Below are 20,889 nucleotides of genomic sequence, written 5' to 3' on the forward strand. Positions count from 1 at the left end.
TAACAGTTTGGTAGGTTTTCAAAACGCAGCTCTAGGACAGGGTTTTTTAGTCGCTGTAAAGCCCACGCTGACAGTGCGGTACTCAGTCTGCACGTTTGTGGAGGTCTTTGAGACCTTTAACTCTTCCCATCGAGCCTGGACGTACAGGATGTAACTTTCTTTTTACATTTTATTTTTCTTTTACGCGTTTTTGAATTCCTAATTTTAAATTAAGACCACCTTTTAATTCACATTGCCTTGAAATAACTTGATTTATTGAGTTATTGGGTATATGTATCTGCTGGGCTTTTTCGTGAAGATTGGAAGGCAAAAATATAAGGTGCACCTTTTCAGAGAGGGGGTCCTGCTATCATTATTACATAACTGAACTCATTGGGACTTGTGAAAAATCCAAGCGTCACAAAAAGGACAAGTGTAGCAAATGAGCCACACCCGTTCAGCAGGAGAGCGGTAAGATTGCGGACTGTAGCTGGTGGTGGATTTTGGAGCTTGATGTCACAAATATGTTAGTAAAGCATAATATGGTGGTTCACTGCCATTTACAGACAGCACATTTTCCATTGAGATGGCCACTAATTCTGCACAGACAAGGTTTACTGATAAAGGTATATAGCTACACTGTGTGGATATCGGGTTTTGGCTGATATTTGTTTTGATTTGCATTTTCCTAACTGCTGACTGACATATTTTGAAATATTTATACAGTTCATTTATGGGTATTTCAAGTTTGTTTGTTAGAAAAAATTGTGCAGGTTTTTTAATTTTAATATTTTTTTTTTAAAAAAAAGATTGTGCAGGTTTTCCTTTCACTTTAGCAGATTGCCAGTGTTCCCTTTACTAAATCCTATCACTTTGCAGGCAGAGAAAGAGCCGTAAATAAACACCAAGGGGCATATTTATACTCCGTTTGCGCAGAATGTGCGTCGTTTTTTTCGACGCAAATTCGGCGCAAAACTAACGCCATATTTATACTTTGGCGTTAGACGCGTCTAGCGCCAAAGTATGGGCAAATAGCGTCATTTTTTTGCGTGAACGCCTTCCTTGCGTTAATGAGATGCAAGGAAGGTGTTCCCGTCTAAAAAAATGACGGCGACGCAAATGCGTCGTATTTATACTCCCGGGCAAAAATCACGCCCGGGAGTGGTCGGGTCAAAAAACCCCGCATTTGCGCCACTTTTTAACGCCTGGGTCAGGGTAGGCGTTAAGGGGCCTGTGGGCTCAGAATGAGCCCAGAGGTGCCCTCCCCTGCCCCCAGGGACCCCCCCTGCCACCCTTGCCCACCCCAGGAGGACACCCAAGGATGGAGGGACCCATCCCAGGGACATTCAGGTAAGTTCAGGTAAGTATAAAAAAAATGTTTTTTTTTTTTTTGGGTGGCATAGGGGGGCCTTATTTGTGCCCCCCTACATGCCACTATGCCCAATGACCATGCCCAGGGGACATAAGTCCCCTGGGCATGGCCATTGGGCAAGGGGGCATGACTCCTGTCTTTACTAAGACAGGAGTCATGTAAATGGCGTCTGGGCGTCGTTTCAAATGGCGCAAATCGGGTTAAGACGATTTTTTAGTGTCAACCTGACTTGCGCCATTTTAAGACGCCCTAACGCCATTTTTCCCAACGCCGGCGCTGCCTGGTGTACGTGTTTTTTTTCCACACACACCAGGCAGAGCCGGTCTGCTTGCGCCGGCTAACGCCATTCAATAAATACGGCGCCCGCAGGGTGCTTCAGAATGGCGTTAGCCGGCGCAAAATTTTTTGACGCTAAACTGCGTTAGCGCAGTTTAGCGTCAAAAAGTATAAATACGGGCCCAAATGACCATGCTGAAAGAATAGGAAGCAGTTTATCAGAAGACATAGCCTATTTGACCTCTTTCTTTGAATGCACAACAATATGACACGATAAAGATAAAAGCATCTTTATTGCTCATTCACCTTCGGACCTCCAGCATTGTTATTCTGGAAGTGCTGCAGCATCCGCAGTACTCCTACTTTCAGTGCATATGCAAACATTTTTCATTCAGGATGGTACAAAGGCAAAGGGGGGCATTCTGACCGCGGCGGTTCGGCCGCGGTCAGATGCGGGAAACCGGCGGTCTCCCGCCGGTTTCCCGCTGCCCTGCAGAATCCTCCATGGTGGCGGAGCACGCTCCGCCGCCATGGGGATTCTGACACCCCCTACCGCCATCCTGTTCCTGGCGGGTCTCCCGCCAGGAACAGGATGGCGGTAGGGGGTGCCGCGGGGCCCCTGGGGGCCCCTGCAGTGCCCATGCCAATGGCATGGGCACTGCAGGGACCCCGTAAGAGAGCCCCACAAAGTATTTCAGTGTCTGCTATGCAGACACTGAAATACGCGACGGGTGCCACTGCACCCGTCGCACCTTCCCACTACGCCGGCTCAATTCTGAGCCGGCGTCCTCATGGGAAGGTTGATTTGCCCTGGGCTGGCGGGCGGCCTTTTGGCGGCCGCCCGCCAGCCCAGGGCAAATCCCAAAATACCCTCAGCTGTCTTTCGACCGCGGAGCGGTATTTTGATGGGGGAACTTTGGCGGGCGGCCTCTGCCGAAGTTAGAACCACCCCCAAAGTTTTTTGGATTTGCAAACATTTGACCCCTCATTACGACCCTGGTGGTCTTAAAGCCAGCGCCGCGGTGGTGGTCTGTTTCCACCCGCGGACCCAGCGGGAAACTCAATAGCCCTCGCGGTCAGGACACTGCACTGGTGGTTTTCTGACCGCACGGCTTCGGCGGACGGCCTTTTCTGTCTGGTGAAGTCATAATGAGGGCCTTGGTGTGTTGCTCATTTCTATTCTGTCCAAAGTTGATGCAGTAAGAGCCCTTATATTGACTAGTGAACTTTCAGTTCAGTTTATGGGATGCACTGTGTAGAAATGACCAATATTATCACTTATGTGTCTGTCTGTTTTGGATCCTGCCCATGGGTCTGGAACTTCCACCGCCCACAGGTGACCTCCAACTCCCTCTTCATGAAAACAAGTTTCCCTCGCTTTACTATTCACTGTAGACTCCTATGCACACAGGATAAATATAAAGTTGCCTATAAGAACCAAGTATATGCAGAATCCTTTGATCAGTTTAAAAGGTTGACATGAGTCAACACACTCAACCCATTCTCACCATCAACTGCAAATCATGTCAGGGGTGAAGGATGGGGTGTACTTGGTGACTGAGTCCCTCTTTCACTCACCTGAGATAAGGTTGACACACAGTAGGGGGGGTGTTGTGTGAAAGCTCTGACTGATTATGGTGACGTGCAAGGCCAACATCTTGGTCTAAATTTCCATGGACATCGCACTTGGTGGCAAATTCTGTCATACTAACCACATTCGTTTACACCTCCAATCACCTGCTATTTTTCTTACCTTTGTTGCAGGGACCTGGCTTACCATCCTCAAGCATCAGAAGAGAAGGATGGTGTGCTTGTGGGCAAGAGCTAGACACATCAACTGGGTGCCGGTGTGCCGTGCACTGATGTATGGCACCGTACAAATGAGCAGCACAGCAGCTACACAGAGAGATGGGCGACACAAGAACAAAGTGGCGATCATTACCGGCTCCACTATGGGGTGAGAGAGCTAGTGGACAATGGAAACACTAGAAAAAGCATACCAAATAAATGATCTACATGAGTCCAAATACACTAAACACTAAATATTGCATTAGTACATATGATAGATGTTGGAAAGATGCGTCCATATATTCAGTTTTTTAAGATACTCTGAATTTTGTAAGGTTTGGAGAATACGATTTAAATGCCTAATTACAGACCACACAGATGGAAGAGGTTTATAAATGGCATTGTAAGTAGAGCAGAATACATGCACCTGAGGTGAGTCAGCAGGCGGCGGTAGAGGAGGAGATGCTATATAGGAGCACTGTTTGACCTGCCATGTTCTTGCATGCAGTAGTGTGACTCCTAACTCAGCACTGTGAAGACCAGAGAAAGGGAAGCAGACCAGATGTCAAAGAGATGTTTGAAAAATAGCTCCTTGTGGTCTTGCAAAAGGGTTCCACTATCTTGATTTGTCAGGTTCCTCTTTCCCTCCAGCTTGGGTCTTTCAGTGATGTGGATCCTTGAGGACGCCACAATCTACAATATCTTTGACTGTCCTTAGGCGGAGTGATGTGATTCCTACTTAGAATTGTCATGCTGAAACAAGCATGATAGATTTGATCATTATTGTTTAATAGGCACCTTTACTGTGACTGATCTGAGCTACATAAATATACAACCTGTCATCATACATTACAACCTTCAACAATGACCTTGTAAGTAGAGATAACAAAATAACCCCTCTCCCATCACTCTTAAAATACCTCTCCGTCTAAACTTAGTAGCTGGAAACTCTCTTCAACTGCTGCCCCTTTCTAAATACTGTCCTTTTGGCTGTCCATAAACCACCTTCCACATCTCAACTATATGTCAGACTTATCCTGGCCTCCTACCATGCATTATTTTCTAGAGTACATATTGGCTCTCCTCCACCCCAACACTTCTTCTTGATAGTCCATCCAAGAACTGAGCTAACACTCCTGTAGTCCTTAACAAATTAAAATTAACAAAAACAACTCTGCCCAAAATAACCTTAATCTCCTCACTGTCTAACAAAATAACCCTCCGCTGACACAGCATCCCTGCAGATAAGATGTATCCAGCATAAAAAGCCTTGTCCCAGAGTGTCCATCAATGAGGCCTAAGATGAAATGCCCAGAATGAGTTCTCCAATTACTACTAATAACCCAACCGTCTTAGATGAGAGAGTGAGCTCAAACTTGGCAGAAACAGGACACCTTCCCCTGCATGCCTTCCCAAAAACCACTGACCCCTTTTTCAACTATCTGGTTTGCTAATGGGGTACACTTTTTTTTGTTGCCTCTGTCTTTTTTTTATCCCAGTCCGACCCTGGCCCATTGCACCCCCTTGTTAGCAGCGGCTCATCCATAAGGACGGCAGGGCCACGGCCCCAAATCTTTTGGACATAAAGGGTGTCTGTCAGGCTGAGCAAAGTCAGACTGACAGACACTGTATTTTCAGGCCAGGCAGCCAGGAGCTAGACATGCCCTAAATGCACAGCCCTGCCCAGTGAATCTCCTACCAGACTACCCTAACTGCTCAAATAGCCCAAGGTTGGCAGAATGAAGCATCTCTGAGTATTCCCATGCCCTTTATACAGCATGTATGAGCAATGCATTCAATATGCACGTGTAATGAAATCCTGAATCATTGATCATTAATATTGTATGGGGGGCGGTTGTCAGAAAACTGATTTCATCTTCTATAACAAACTGTCTCACTGATCACAACTGTTCAACACCGTACTGTTCATAGACTGTCCTGCAGATCTCCCTCATGGGCAATAATTGTTTATATCCCCTTCACGCTCAGTTAAGGCAAAAGTGACTAACTCTATAAGTTAAAAAGGTACCTTCATGAGTCACACCTCTGATCATAGCCTGAAAAAAATGCTACTGCAAAAGATGTTCTGAACCCAGAAAGCCCCAAATAGCTGCAGAGTAGTCATACCCTAACCTTCTCCATAATCTTTAAAAAAGTACTCACAAATAGCCAAGACCAAAGCGTTCCGTTGAGTATGTTGTTTAACTTACAACCCCAAACCAAGGAGTTAAAAGTGACCCCTCGTGACAGCCCACTGCTATGAAACCATGACGGGTATTATGGATGAATTAGCATCTATGAGATAAATAAAACTGAAAACATACTAGTTTGCACCATGGTACTCTGAAAGATCCAAACGAAGGCTGGAAGAAGCTGAACTTATCTGGCAGCATATACCCTCAGCCACAAACGTGACTGCTCTACACACAGAGAGAAAAGAGGGTATTACAAGCATTGGCAAGCCAACAGGTCTGGCTTGGACTGCTTAATGTTTGACTTATTTGGATTTTCTTTTTGAAAATAAAAAAAACATTGAAAGTTTGCTGCAATGGTTCATCATGTTGAGGGAGCTGTCTGTTAAACTTTCAATGCATTTATAGGAACCGTCATGCTGGTGGTTCCTGTAAATGTAAGAATGGTCCTCCAGGCAAACAGACTTCTCAAAATTTGGTGGAGAGTACTCCTTCAGGGCGACTACCTTCCTCTGTTGCCCTAATGCTGTGCACTCCACCTCAGTACTCGTCACAACCTGTGGCCCAGCCCCTTTTACCAAAAAACAATAATAAACATTGTTTATTATCATTTTTTGGTAAAAGGTTTGCAGCTGCCACTGCTGGCAGGGTGGCGACGCTCCTCTGCCCTAATGAAGGAGCAGCCCCTGAAGTGCGCGCCTCCTACCTTAACAACACAGTCTTAGAAAGGGCAGGCAGGGGTATAGACTGGTAAGTTTAAGAAAGTATTTTGAGAACAAAGATGTTATTATTCAAAATGAGTTGAGTGGTGGACGAACCGTTTATTAACAAATTCGACCTACTCTAGCCGTGAAGTGCACAAACATAGCTTTCACAGAGAAGCAGTCAGTAAAGCCGGGGCAAGAAGGTTTTTCATGGCTGCAATGACCTAGAAGCAAGGGGAAGAACCTTGGCAGAAACAAGCGACTCCGAACACGGCTGAGAATGCTAATAGTGTTGGAGACAGTCACAAGGAAGACAGAAAAAACAGATGGAAGGCAAACAGATTTTTTTAGCTAGATCCAAGCAAATATAACCTTTGTTTGTTTTGTGCAGTTGTATGCAGCACAGACTTGGCCCAAGGCATGAGAGTACCTCACGTGAGCACTAGGATATGTCACACAAGGACAGATTGATGGGCGTTAGCCAAGACCTTTTGATTTTACTAAAACGATATGTACAATATACTTAAGGGGGCTTACATCCAGCCCTCTTTGTCTATTATTCTGTTGTTATGCCATCCACATTTTTCTTTCACACGCTACAGCATACAGGATGGTACAATGGATTAGCCTACTTTGGCGACTGGCTAACTTCAATTTGTGTGACTGCATTTTGCTCCTTTACAAGGAGTACCTTATACAAAAGGTACTCCCCTTCAGTACTGGTGATTTTGTTACTTTATTATTAGCTTAGCGTTGACTTTATGTTTAGAGCCTGATATGATATCAGGAATCTTTTGATCTGAGCACAGGGTACATTCCAGCTTCATTAGATCCCTTCTGATACAAATGCTGTTGCAAAGTCCTTTTGGAGTGGCCTTTGTTTATCAGAGCATGCTATTTCAAAGCATGCCAGGTTGTGTGAATTGAAACTGTTCTTTATAAAGTTATCCTCTTTTTAGTATGCACGCAATTAAACACATTTATAACTGCACATCTGTGTGTTATCTAGGGAAGGATTACAGTTAAATTTGTAAACAACTTTAGTCAGTATGTCCCGCTTGTATGGCTCTCTAGCTTGCTTTCAGTGCTCTTGCATGTTGTGCTTGTGTAGACATATAGCTGTAGTATCCGTAATTAAAACTGTCATTTATTCCAATTTCCTGTTCTATTTATCTAACTTTGCAACCTTATCCTTTTGTCTACCTAACTACCTGTCTGTCTCTCTAGCTACCTGTCTGTTGAACTACATTGTCTGACCGACTACCTGACCTGTTTGTCTGTCTATCTATCTATCTATCTATCTATCTATCTATCTATCTATCTATCTATCTATCTATCTATCTGTCTATCTATCTATCTATCTCTGTAACCTTTATGTATATATGTGCAACCCTATTTGTCTATCTATGCAACATTCTCTATGTATGCCACCATCTCTTTTTGCTATCTGTCTTTGCAACTGTTAGACCTGATACCCTTGGTGTGGTAGTCCCCCAAATGTTTTGCCTTCACTCCTACTGTTTGCTGAATTTGTTTTGTTGACTTTAGGACTCTGTGCACGTTACCATTGCTACTCAGTGCTTAAGTGATTATACATGATAAAGCATGGTAAAATTGGCCTACACCTGATTGGCACATGTAAATTACTTGAATGTCCCAACTTAAGTGGTACTACAGGTACCCATGCCCTGTAAATTAAATGCCACTAGCGGGCCTGCAGCACACATTGTGCCAGTGACTTAAGTAGCACCTTACAACATGTCTCCAGCCTGGCACTGTATCCTGTAGTGTAGTTTTAAAGTTCCATTTCAACCTAGCAAAATAATCTTTTTTGCCTGGCCGAAACCTTCCTTTTTAATACTTATAATTTACCTTTAAGGTAGGCCTTAAATCAGGGTGCATTGAATTTAAAAAGTATGACAGTTGTTCTTACGTTTCACGCATCCTGGTAGAGAAGAACACCTTCATTCAAATGTCACTACTGTAAGGCCTATGTGTCACAATATATAACATTTGGTTACTTTATTACATTTAGTAAGTGCTAAGTTTTGATTGGGAGCAGGTGGGAATGTCATGTTTAGACTCAAATGGATTATAATTTAAAAGTGTCTTAAATTGTGAAGTCAGATTTTAAGTCACAATTCTGAAAATGCCACTTTTAGAAAGTTGGCATTTCCCTCTCCTAACTATTTGTGCCTTCTGCCAGTGTCTTGGGTCACATGACTATGAGCATCTCTGCGGTTGGGCTTTGTGTATTCCTCCCAGACAGTGAAACAAAAGGAAACTAGGTTTTGGAAGGATGGGTTATCCTGCCAGGATGGTTGAGGAGTGACCTGTGCCCAGCCCCACTTTCATTTCAAAAGGCTTGCCTCAAACAAATACAAAGGAACCTGACACTAGTCTTTTGTCAGCCCAGACTTGTTGAATCCTTGACAGGAGAAGGGACGCACTTTACAGAACCAGATGTGGGAATAGTATAGGGAATCACTCCAGTTCAGGGGCTGGCATCTGGCATATACAGTATATTGAACCTCCAATACCACAATTCAGCACACTCCTGGACCTGCAGAGATTACAAGGCAAAGGAATGCTTGTTCCCCAGAGGTCTGCCCTGCTGCTTGAGGCCTGCTTTGTTCCTCAGAGGACAGCCCTGCTGTTTGAGGCCTGCCTTGTTCCCCAGAGATCTGCCCTGCTACTTGAAGCTTGCCTTGATCCCCAGAGGACTGTCCTGCTGCTTGAGGCCTGCCCTGACCTTTGAAACTGAAGACTGGACCTGCTCCTTTCATCCCAGGCTACCTGAGTGACTCCAAGGGTCAGTTGGCTGACCTCTTGTTCTGAGCTACAGGGACACAACAATCTCTTGAGGTCTTCCTCCCCAGCGGACCCGCTGCACTAGACCTGCCTGGACCTGGAGCTTGACTTGCCATATCCCTGCAGGCATCTCCTAGAGAGAGTCAATGAAGCTAAAGAGGTGCCTTCCCAGGTCCTGGACTCGCAACTACCATCAGAGTACACGTCCCTATAGGACAAAGATTAAATTCTGAAGTTTTGAGCCTTTCACGACTATGAACAGGCCTGTTCAAGCAGAGACTCTGTCGCCTGTGATGACAACCAACGTGGAGCTCCAGTGAACCTGACTTTTCACGCTACCAGTGACTACGAGCAACTGGCAACACAAGATCTGCACATCGTGCTACAGGAGTGACTGACATGGTGACTGGAAATGCAACGCTACAGCAACGACTGTCTGTAGTGCCCAAAAGGATCTTCGCTCTACAGTGATGACCATCCGTGATGCCAGGTGTGCTCTTTGAGCTGCAGCGACAACCATCTGCGTTGCTCTCCCTGCTTCTCAGAACTTCCTCCACCGCAAACACTTTCTTCATGTCGAACTTCAAGAGGGTACATTTTCAGCGGGACTAACCTAGTCCCTGCATCCGTCCCGCCCTCCTTTGCAGTGGCCTGAACTTCTGCCTTTCTTCTGGTCTAGCATGACCAGATGACTGCAAGTGACACTTTGTGCTCTTAGGCGCTATACTTACCTAAAACCTTCAAACTGCCGATCTACAGTTCTACTAATTGGACTTTTGTCAGTTATTGTGTTGTGTTTTCACTTTACTACTGTTTGTGTGCTGCATAAATAATTAATACTTTTCTCTAAGTTAAACCCAACTGTATTGTGCCAAGCTACCAGAGGGTTAAGCAAGGGTTAATTTTGTGACTTTTGTAGTTCACCCTGGCAAGGACTGTGGTTGTGGCTTGATTAGGGTTTTAACCCCCCCCCCTTTAACCAATAACCCATTTTCTTACAGAAGTCATCTCTATGCAACCATCTATCTGTTTGATAATATGTCTATCTGTCTATCCAGCTATGCAACATTGTGTCTATCTACTCAACCCTATCTACCCATCTTTGAAAACCTCTCTATTTACCTACCTCGTTAACACCCCCCCATTTTGTAATAAAGATTTACAAAAACAATACATGAGCAAAGCCAAGAGTCTGATAGGCAACGCCTGACCAATTAGCTTTTTTAGGTCTGGGGTTAGCCAAGACCTTTTGATGTTACTACAATTATTTGAATAACATAGTTAGTTATAAAGGTTTTCAGCCAGTTATAATCCATTAGTCTGTTGTTGTGTCATTCACATTTTTCTTCCACCCACTCCAGCATACGTCATGGGACAATGGGTAAACCCTCTTACTGTGCGTGGAGGCATGCTGGGCCAGATATATCAAACTATTTTGCATTCGCTAATGGTGCGAATCGCAAAATTCCACTGTTTGCGAATGCAAAATAGCCTTTCACGATTTATGAAAGGCATTGGCAATACAATTTTAAGGAATCGCTCAAAAAGCGATATCCTAAAATTGTGACTCAATTTTGGAAATCACAAATTGCGATTCCCTAAATAGGAATTCACAAATCGGGAATTCCTATTTGCAATTCCCTATGCACATGTATCAAGCATTTCCTAAATGCAACTGGACATTTAAGAAATGCAATTACCACCAACTCCAAGTTGGTGGTAACCATGTGAAGGCCCCTAGGAACGAATGGAGTTACATTTCTTAATAGCGATTTCCTAATAGCGATTGCGACTCGCTATTAGGGAATCACTATTTCCTTACATACCATTTTGCATTTCTTAAATAGCAATTTCTTAAACTTAAAATTCGCTATTTAGGAAATGCAAAACAGTTCTTTCATACATCTGGCCCCAAATCTCTATTTCGGGTTGCTAAGAAATGGAAAACCAGCATTCGGTATGTATGAATGCCTAAAAAGCTGTTGCAAATTGCGATTTCTTCCATGTAAAAATCGCAGTTTGGAAATCAGCAAAATAGGAAATCACAAATAGCGATTTGATAGCTGAATTACGACCCCAGCTACATGCTCAAAAACATAGGGGCAATGCTACACCTCCCCATTTGCAGAGATATAGTACACGGCCTAGCATCCAGGAGTTACCAGTTAGCAGTTGTTGGAGGAGAGTGAAGGGGTACAAAGTGTCTTTTTCAAGTTCTTCCACAAGTTCCTGGGCATAATGGTTGGAAAGCTAAACCAATACATATATTTTCCCAATACCCCCTAATCATTGCAGCAAACAAAATTGAGTTTCTACAGGGTATCACAGTTTCCCAATGTCCTTGGATATGTTGTTGGCACACATATTGCCATATGCCCCCCTTCAGTTGCAGAATAAATCTACAGGAAGAGCACACACTCACTGAATGAGAAGGAGGTGTGTGACGCCTCCTGTGTCCTCACCAACCTTGTGGCCAGATACTCAGGCAGCATCCGCGACTCCTTCATGTTCCGCCACAGTGGAACACATAACCAACCGCCATGGGTGATTTTGAAGATGGGTTACTGCTAGGTAAGAGAATCTCAAACTCAATGAATGCACTGGCCAGGAGTGTATGTGTGATGTGACCTAATGGTTTGCCCTCTCATGCTCTTAAGGCGACACTGCATTTGCCTTATGACCCTGGCTCCTCACACCTTACCTGACCACGAGGACACCAAGTGAGAGACGATACAACAGGGCACACAAGACAACACACTCACTCATCGATCTGACCTTTGGCATTCTAAAGTCCTGCTTCCGTGACATCCACAAGACTGACAGGGCACTACTCCACAGGCCGGACACATGCTACAAAATCATAGTGACCTGTGCCATCCTGCACAACATTGCAATGAGGAGGGGACTGCACAACATCGACATTGAGCCTGACTCTGACGATTACTCAGACGATGGACTACAGCTACTACAGGGCCAGCAGGAGGAAACCCCTGTGGCTGAGGGATGTGCACTGCGCACAGAGGTAACAAATAACTATTTCTGAGATAAAGGATAACATGATGTCATGGAAATGAAACATTACACTTAGGGTACTGCTTGGTGCACAACTGAGTGAGCACATTTTCTACAGGTGGCTACTACAAATGAAAAAACTAAAGGTAACAGGGCAAAATATATGCCAAACAAACAAAGGCAATTCATAGCACTGAGTTGTGAGGGAGTCACTTTTTTCATCCCCTTTGGCTGGGTTCTTTTACCGCTGCACTGGGTCGTGGGACAGATGCCAAGTCAGACCCAGAGGGATGGCAGCATGCATGCCTTCTTGTGCAAGTGTCATGTACAGACACACCACTGATGCTGTTTCCTTCCTTGCTCTCAGGTGGGAGGGGATGGTGGAAAGGCACGGGTTGTGCATTTGCATATTTTATAGGGCAGTCATGGCCCACACCCGCCCACAAGCAACGTCTTAGCAGCAGTGGAACATGTCGGTCTGAATATTGACTGTATGCTTGGCCAGGCTTGCTGTGGCATTTGGTGAAGGTGTCTGTTCTGGAAATGAACTGCCTGTGGTGCATCTCCTGCGCCCGGTGCTCACGCTCCATTGCTGCCCCTACTCAACTGTCTTTGTCAAGCACTGCAGTTCCCTTCTAACGGCGCTAATCTTACTCTGCAGGCACTGTGTCCTTAGGATCTCTCCAGGCCACCATAGACAGACAGGGTCAGACGTGGGCTTTGGGGACCAGGGTTGTGAAATTCCTATAGCCTGATGCCCAGGTCATATTGTTCGAGGTCAAGGACAACAAGTTTTCATGTTTATTTTGTCTTGGGACAAGTAGGCTCAACCCCCCCTGCCTCACAAACCCTTTGGCTGCCAGTCTATCGGAAAGGAAACTGTCTGCATTTTAGGTAATATTTGTGTCCATATTTTAATGCTGTTCGAACTTGTATTTATGGATTAGTAATGCAAAGCCTTTATTATTAGGGTGAGCGCTCTAAATAAATGTTGAAAGGTCACCCTGCACTACTGAAAGTGGTTCCAGTAAAAAACATGTGTACACACACACACGTTTGAAAAGTTTAACAATAATAGGCTACATATAAAGCTCACACAATGCTCTTTGATTAGATGCAAATATTTGAAAACGTTTGTACGCAACAGTGATGATTCTTTGCTTTCAAAATCAAATGTTTAGAAAAAAATGCAAGTAGGAAAAAATGTTTTGCTAAATTACTGTGAAATTTTAGGTACTATTTCTTTGAAGCATCATTTAGTAAAATGTCTTGATGGTTGCTAGTATCTTAAAAAAATATTCATAATGATAAAATCAGTGTAACCATTTTCAACAAGATTATGGAAAACATGAAAATAAACAAGCACTGGCAATTCCAACCTATCCAACATTGGTGGTCAGTCTTTTGATTTTGTCAATGAGTGTATTGTTTCGACATAGCTTTTGTAACACTTTATTGTTGTGGGAGCTGCCAGGCTTTCACCATCATAACAAATATTCACAAAAAGCAAAAACAAAATTTTGGTCTCAAAAACCACACATTGCCACTGTAGTTCCTGGCACTGAACAAAATGGCTTTGTGTGCCAATATGGTCCTTGTGGAAAAGCAGAATGTTATCACTCACAGTAAAGCCAGCCGATAGATGGATAGTGAGATACAAAATTTGAATGAAAACAAAATGTATTGGTAACGCCAGACCTAATCATAGGCCCAATTCTTAAAGAAAGTCACATAATTGCACCTATGATGTATGTCTTTGCAATAGTGGCTTTCATGAATTCACAAGAATTTACAGAAGTAGACTAGGAAATCGTACTCCTAGAAAATATTTGTGAACTATATTTTAGCATGTGGAAATATGCATGTGTAGATTTGCTCATGCGAAAATCCATTGTGTGTTTACAAGTTTACTGTCCTCCCCCAACCACTTTTTTCCCAACCCTGGAAGAATGTCTACTTCTGCTCTTGTCAGGAGTACATTTCCAACCTTTCTCAGTGTGGGAAAAGATTAGAGAAGAGCTGGTGAAAATCTTTAAAACATACAAGTGAGTAGGTTTGCACAGACTTAAAGGCGTTCCAGCCCTGGAACTATTGCTTACTGCTTCCTCCAGCCCAAGTATGTAGATCTGAGGAAAAATGGCAAACTAAGGAAATTGCTGTAGTAGGGCTTGGAATTGCTAGTATTCAAGCCCTACTATAGAATTAGCCCTGGCATAATCAGAGAGGCTATTATCAGAGCTCATACATAATGAGATTCCTCTCATAATTTGTTGCTATACTACATGACACCAAAATGACAAGTAGATTTTTGAAGCAACCTGTCTCATGGACAAGTAGATATTTTGTTGAATTCCACAACCCTGGGACTCCTGCCTCTTCGTGTTGATGTGCGGGTGGAGGTGATGGTGTGTGGGGGTGTGGAGGTTCAGGGACAAAGTTACTCCTAGCAGCCCCTTCAGCTGCCCTGGATGCAGTAACGTCCGGGCTGTAATCTGTAGAACATATATGTTCATAGTTATTGTCATTAAATGGTTAATACTTTGCCACTATAATGTTGTGACTCTGTTGCATGTGTGTATAACATGTTAGCGATGTGCATATATGTTTGGTGTAGTCATCAGCACTCAGTACAGCATGCTAATGAATTGTACTACAACTCTCATGATGCATTGCCTGGGTGGGCTAAGCACCTCAGTGGAATATTTCATGCTGTGATGTGGATCGCATAACATCATGGTCTGGATGGTCCAAAAGGGAGGCAACTTACCATTGCTGGTGGCTGCTGGGATCATCAAACTGGTTCCAGCTGCATTTGGGCCTCCATTTCCTATATTGTGATTACCTATTAGGAAATCATAATTTAGCCATTTCTTAAATAGCGATTTCCTAATAGTGAATGTGAATCATTAAAAATTTCAATTAGGAAAATGCAGGATACGTACATTCCAAGTTGTGTCTCGCAAATAGAAATTTCTACAGAATCACCATTTAGGAGTTACAAATTAAGAATTTCCTACATCTGGCCCTCTGTCTTTTTACAAGTAGCACATCCACACACAAAGAACCTCCCTGCCTTGCCAGGGACTAGCACAGTAATGTGTGCTTGTTGAAGACAAAAAAAAACATATTTTTTCTCCTTCAGCTAACTTTATTTTAAGGTTGATGACAGCCTGGCGGATTCCCCAAAAGTAAAGTTTTGCAAAAATCATGTCAGAACAAAACAACTGCCAAGGCCAAAAGGCTTGCAGCCAGCATCAGACCTATTGGCTTTTTCCAATGCTTTTTTCCCCCTTAGACACGGGTAGATTCAGTGATTTATTTCTAAATGTCTTTTTATTATGGTTTTAGATGAACAATCATTACGCAGACAAAGCAGTGCATAACATTTTGTACATAGATAATCAGCAAATTTACAGCTGTTACAACCCAACAGGAGCTATACAACTAAAAGCACTGCTTAATTTGAGTCTGTGGTTGCTGGTGTGGGGGGGGCACTGCACTTATTTTTGGGGACCGGCCCTTAATTCTCCAAATGAGACATTTCCAGAGACCACCAGAGGGAAAAACAAACTAAATTAAATGATTGAGATAAAAAAATACAGAAAATCTGTCACTAAGGGAGAAAGCAGAAATCTGTAAGAGTGAGGTAACAGGGCAGGGAGTGCCCGGCAGTGAATTAAAGAGGCCTGAGGCTGATTCAGAACTGCACGCCCTTTTTATTGGTGGTCTGACATTTTATAGCACCGGTGTCTGAGCAGTGCTTTGGGCACCTGTATTTATTATTTTACAATTAAAGCACTGACTGAAAGGGTCAGGTCAACACACAGCAAGCTCGGAGAAACCGTGGGCAGAACTTCTTGAAAGTAGTCTAGCCACTTGCCCCATTTCTTTTATAGTTATGAGAGCAACCCTGGTACTAATGGAAACAGCACTATCTCTTTTGGCCACCAAATGCAATAATGTTTTATCTCCCACTGAGCAGCCCAACCCATTTGTTATGCCAAGAAGGGTACATTCCAAGCTTATTGGGCAACCGAGAACTTCCTGCAGTATTTAATGGACCGGCAGCCAATATAATTGAAGTTTTGGGGGAGTCCCACGTCATATGAAGGAATGTCCCAGTCATTGTTTTGACATCTGAAACAACTGGTACTAGAAGATGTCCCCATCATATACAGCCTATTTGTGGTGTAATACACTTTATGAAAGAATTTAAATTGAATGATGCTTAATCTTGCAGAGATTGCCACCACGCTAGGTCAAATTGGTCTTAATCCAGTCATCATGCATCCTAGAAGGCAGTCCATCTGTCCTGCAATGATACAAGGATTTCAGGTCTGTTGACCACCAGTATCTGATAAAGCCTTCAGATACCCATTTTGTCCATATGTGCAAGAACTACTTAATCCTCTATGGAGTTAAAGCCAGGGATAGGGTTTAGAACATATTTTTACTATGCCTAGATGGCTAATGATTTTTGTGTTGTGCATGATCACCAGAGTTTTGCACTTATTGTGTCTTGTTGCACTTGTGAAACGTCAGCATTGCTAGTGCTCTCTACCTTAAGCTGTGTGTAGAAACGGAGAGATGGAGAGGGACAGCTGGAGAGCCAAGAGGTGCTGCTGCTGAAGTGCTCCCGTCAAGCCTCCCAGTTTCTCCTATTTTTTCTCTAACATCCCATAGCATTATAGATCTCTTCTTGTTGGCAGGGGAGAGGTGGGAGATAAATTGATCCATGTTCTGCAGCCGTTCATGCAGCAGGAAAGCCTCCTCTCATCTCCGATGTTGTGTGCTGCTTCTTGGCTGTCAAACAGCCTTTCTTAATCAGTTTACAGGTCAACCACCCACCTCTTCTATTATGCTCAAATATGCTAGTTTTGGGGGTAAGGGTGACAGGCCCTCCCACTGCTACAGATGAGGGGCGTTGGCCCTTTCCTTCATAACCACCATATCCAAACATCAATGGACTGCATATACCTGTGTTGGTAAACATTTATAATCTGATCATGTGTATCTATCTAGATATTTCTTTAAGACATATGTACAATTACTATTTCAGAATAATAAAATATGTACATACTCTTTAATTCTGTTTACTAAATATATATTTACTTATGATTAAATGTACATATATTGTGTGTGTGTGTGTGTGTGTGTAAATGTGTGCATATATGTATATACAAGTTTGTATACAATGTATGTGTATATGTGTAAGTATACATATATATGTGTATATTATTCAATGCTTAACTTGTTCATAGGTCATTGCATAGTTCCTAGATAAGTTGTTAGATTAGATACTTATGAATCCCTGCTTTCATTTTATCTATAACAATGAGCAAATGTTATCTTAACTATTTTATGAGCAAGCATTTCACTATTGGAAATTCGAGGAAAGATAAACTGTTAGAAAAGTACACAAATAAATTAACCTCATATATTGCTAATCTTGAAAGTCTGTGTTTATACAAACAAAACTTTAAATCTCAAAATATTATAGTCCTCATTATGACTTTGGCGGTCTCTGAGCAAGACCGCCAAAGCCACAGCGCCAGAAGACCGCCAGTGTTGGTGGTCTTCCTCCCGCCATATAATGGGTACTGTTGGATTTCCGCCACACATTCGGCAGATATCCGGCAGTAGCCATGGTGGCGGGCGGTGGCTCACTGGCGTTGCTACCACCTGCACCGTCCTCCCAGAAGATCCCCGCCAGCCGTATTAAGACCATTAATACAGCCTGGCGGTGTCCTGATGGCGGGACGCTGCCGGTGGTGGCAGCGCCCCTTCCCGTTTTCTGCCAGATGACCTCCTCGCCGGACAAGGCAAGTTGGGCATCCAACAGGGCGTGTCTGCATGTCAGTGTATATGTTTGTGAGGATGTGTGTTTGGATGTTTTTGAGTATGTGTAAGTGAATGCGTGCATGGATGCGTGTGCCTGAATGCATGTGAGTATGTGTAAGTGAATGCGTGCATGGATGCGTGAGTGAATGCGTGTATGGATGAATGTGAGTGGATGCATGTCTGGAAGTGTAGGTGAGTGGGTGTATGCGTGGTGCGTCCGGGTGTCTGTGTGCATGTATGCAGGGAGGGGGCGCTGTGACAGTAAGGGGGGTACTGTGACCGTAGGTAGGTGGTGCTGTAACTTGGGGGGAGTGGAGGGTCAGGTGCCTGCTGAGGGGAGGGAGCCATCTTCTGGTGACAGAGAAGGAATTCCCTGTCACTGGTAGCCCTCCTGCCATGGTTTTCGTGGCGGTGCTACCGCCGTGGAAACCGTGGTGGTGGGCTGGCTCCTAATTCCATTGGTGGTCCTCTGTGGACCACCGGGTCGGAGATGAACATCTCTGGCCCAGCGGTTCATACCGCCATGACAGTATGGGTGCAGATGTGGCGGGTTGGCACACTCATAATGTGGCGGTCCTCACCGCCAGCCTGTTGGTGGTGGGACCGCCACATTTACCCTGGCGGTCAAAAGACCGCCAGAGTCATAATGACCACCTATATCCATTATTATAATCGTAATTTATTTATTACTTTAGTTACTGTACAAGAGAGAAAAAAATCCCTCTCATAAGCTTTACTCTGCTTCCCCATCACCCTATATCTCTATCAATCTATCCTCCATCCTCACTCTCTGACTCATCCAAACCCATTCCACTACTATGATCTCCAAAATAACCCTGCTTAAGCTCTTCCCTCCTCTACCACTCCTCGCTCACCTCAAAACTCAGTTTACTACTGTGATCTCCCAAACAACCCTACTACATTCTCCCTCACTTATCTCACCTTTGACTCATCCAAACCCCCTTCTACTACTATGATCTCCCGAACCCCTTTCCTCACACTCTTCCCTCCTCCATCTCTCCTTTACTCATCCCAAGCCTCATCCTATTACTATAAACTTCCAGTTAACACTTCTGGATTCTTCCCTCCTCTATCCCTCCATTATTCTATTCAAACCTACTAACAAATTCACATATCCTCTGCTCAAATTAACTCATACTAATACTGTACTCATATTTCCCTATACTAATCCACTACTAATCCTTTTGGGTTCCAGACTAGCGCGCTACTTGCTGAAAAGCGATTCAACTCCTCGTCGGGGGTAATAAGTGCTATATAAATAAATTACAATTACAGTTACCCTAGTGTGTGTTGCTACTGCAAAACATGAAAAAACTGTGACTTGCGTAACTCAAAAAAGGTCTGTGTATGATTTTATATGCATGGAAACTCATATATCCCCCCGCATGGATATCCCAATCACGTCCTATGATGTGAAACATTCCAAACTGTTCACTGTGGGCATCCAAGTGCCCGCCCATAACAGTATGACTTTGGTCAATTTTCTCATTCACACTGTCCATCTAACCACCTTAAAGCAACATTCAATGGGGAACTGTGAGACCGGTGACAAGGATTCAGAGACTTTACCACCACACAAATGGGGAAGTGTTCGCTGTTCTTTGATGCAGAGCAACTCAAGCCGAATTGCTGGATTGTCTCTGGTTCCGAACAACCAATCATTAATGGGGAGCATCTGAGTGGCCCAATAATAAAGTTGTATGTCTATTATTACCAGTCCCCCGTCATATGGGGACTGCAAGCCTTTGCTGAATGCTACTTGTAGCGGCTTGCTTACGCCACTCCCCCCCACCCACCCAACGGTAGGACGTAACAGTGCTTGCAGATTTTTTTAAAAGGTAGTGGACAGGCTGTGGGGGTAATCTTACAGTGTGTACAGGAATTGTGACAGCAAGATCATCCTAGAGAGGGCCCCTTTGCCAATGATAGAATAGAGAGTTTTCCTAATACGGTTAACTGCTCTTTAAGTTACTTTAATAGTGGAGCAATGTTCAGTTTCCAGTAGTGTGCCAGATGCAGTGAGACATCAATTCCCAGCTATCTAAGCCACCTGTAGGAGATTTCCAAATTGGGTATTACCAACTCACATAGCTCTTCAGGTTGTTTGAGACAGACTAACGCCATCTACTCCAATTAACTCAGAGCTGCAAACATCTCCATAAACACCCATATCTGAGTAATCCTGGGGATTGACAGCTGTGATTCCTACAGGTATAGCAGAACATCTTCTACATACAGTGAAATGTGGTCTTCAAAAACTCCTCCCCCATCAATGCCCCATACCTCTGCAGCTCACCAAATCCAGGTCGCCCGAGGCTCCATGTCCAGAGCAAAAAGGAGCAAGGAAAAGGGGCAATCTTGTCCCATACCCCCTCTTGATTGGGATTGGCTAAGACAACAATCGATTAATTCGTACCCTTGCCCAGGGAGAGGGATATAGGAGGTAGGCTGTGCCCAAAGTACATTTTTTCAAGAACGTGATATAAGACGGACCAGGAGGTGGAATCAAAAGCCTTTTGAAAATCAACTGTAAGCAGTGCAGGGGTTGAGGGACTTTATGTATATTCACTAGGGCTGTAAGTGCTGCAAGCAATGTTTAGTCCCCCAGTCAGGCATGAAGCCATTTTTGTCCATCTCCACCATAGCTCCTATTATTTCAGACATCCTAGCTGCTAGCATCTATGTCATAATTTTACCATAAGTTTTTATCATGGAGGTAGGCCTAGATGAGGCACAGTTGGAGACAGGTTTTCCAGACGTAATAATTACCACAGTGGTAGTCCCTCTAAGATCTAGTAGACATTCCCCATAGTGGAGAGCTTTCCAAGACATGGCATCCAGAGGATCAACCAGTCTGCTGGCATACCTCTTTAAAAAATTATGTGGGACATTA

General features: G+C 43.8%; 1 protein-coding gene across 1 annotated transcript in view; it reads left to right on the forward strand.

The window, feature by feature from the left end:
* The window catches only part of LOC138301554 (uncharacterized), a 170,874-nt gene that overhangs the window by 56,388 nt on the left and 93,597 nt on the right, over positions 1-20,889 (forward strand). Inside the window, exon 2 of the mRNA XM_069242074.1 lies at positions 3,392-3,584. Within this exon, the coding sequence (XP_069098175.1) occupies positions 3,392-3,584 (193 nt within the window). The remainder of the gene's footprint in view (positions 1-3,391; positions 3,585-20,889) is intronic.

This window comes from Pleurodeles waltl, chromosome 6 (assembly GCF_031143425.1).
Source record: "Pleurodeles waltl isolate 20211129_DDA chromosome 6, aPleWal1.hap1.20221129, whole genome shotgun sequence".
Lineage (NCBI taxonomy): Eukaryota > Metazoa > Chordata > Amphibia > Caudata > Salamandridae > Pleurodeles > Pleurodeles waltl.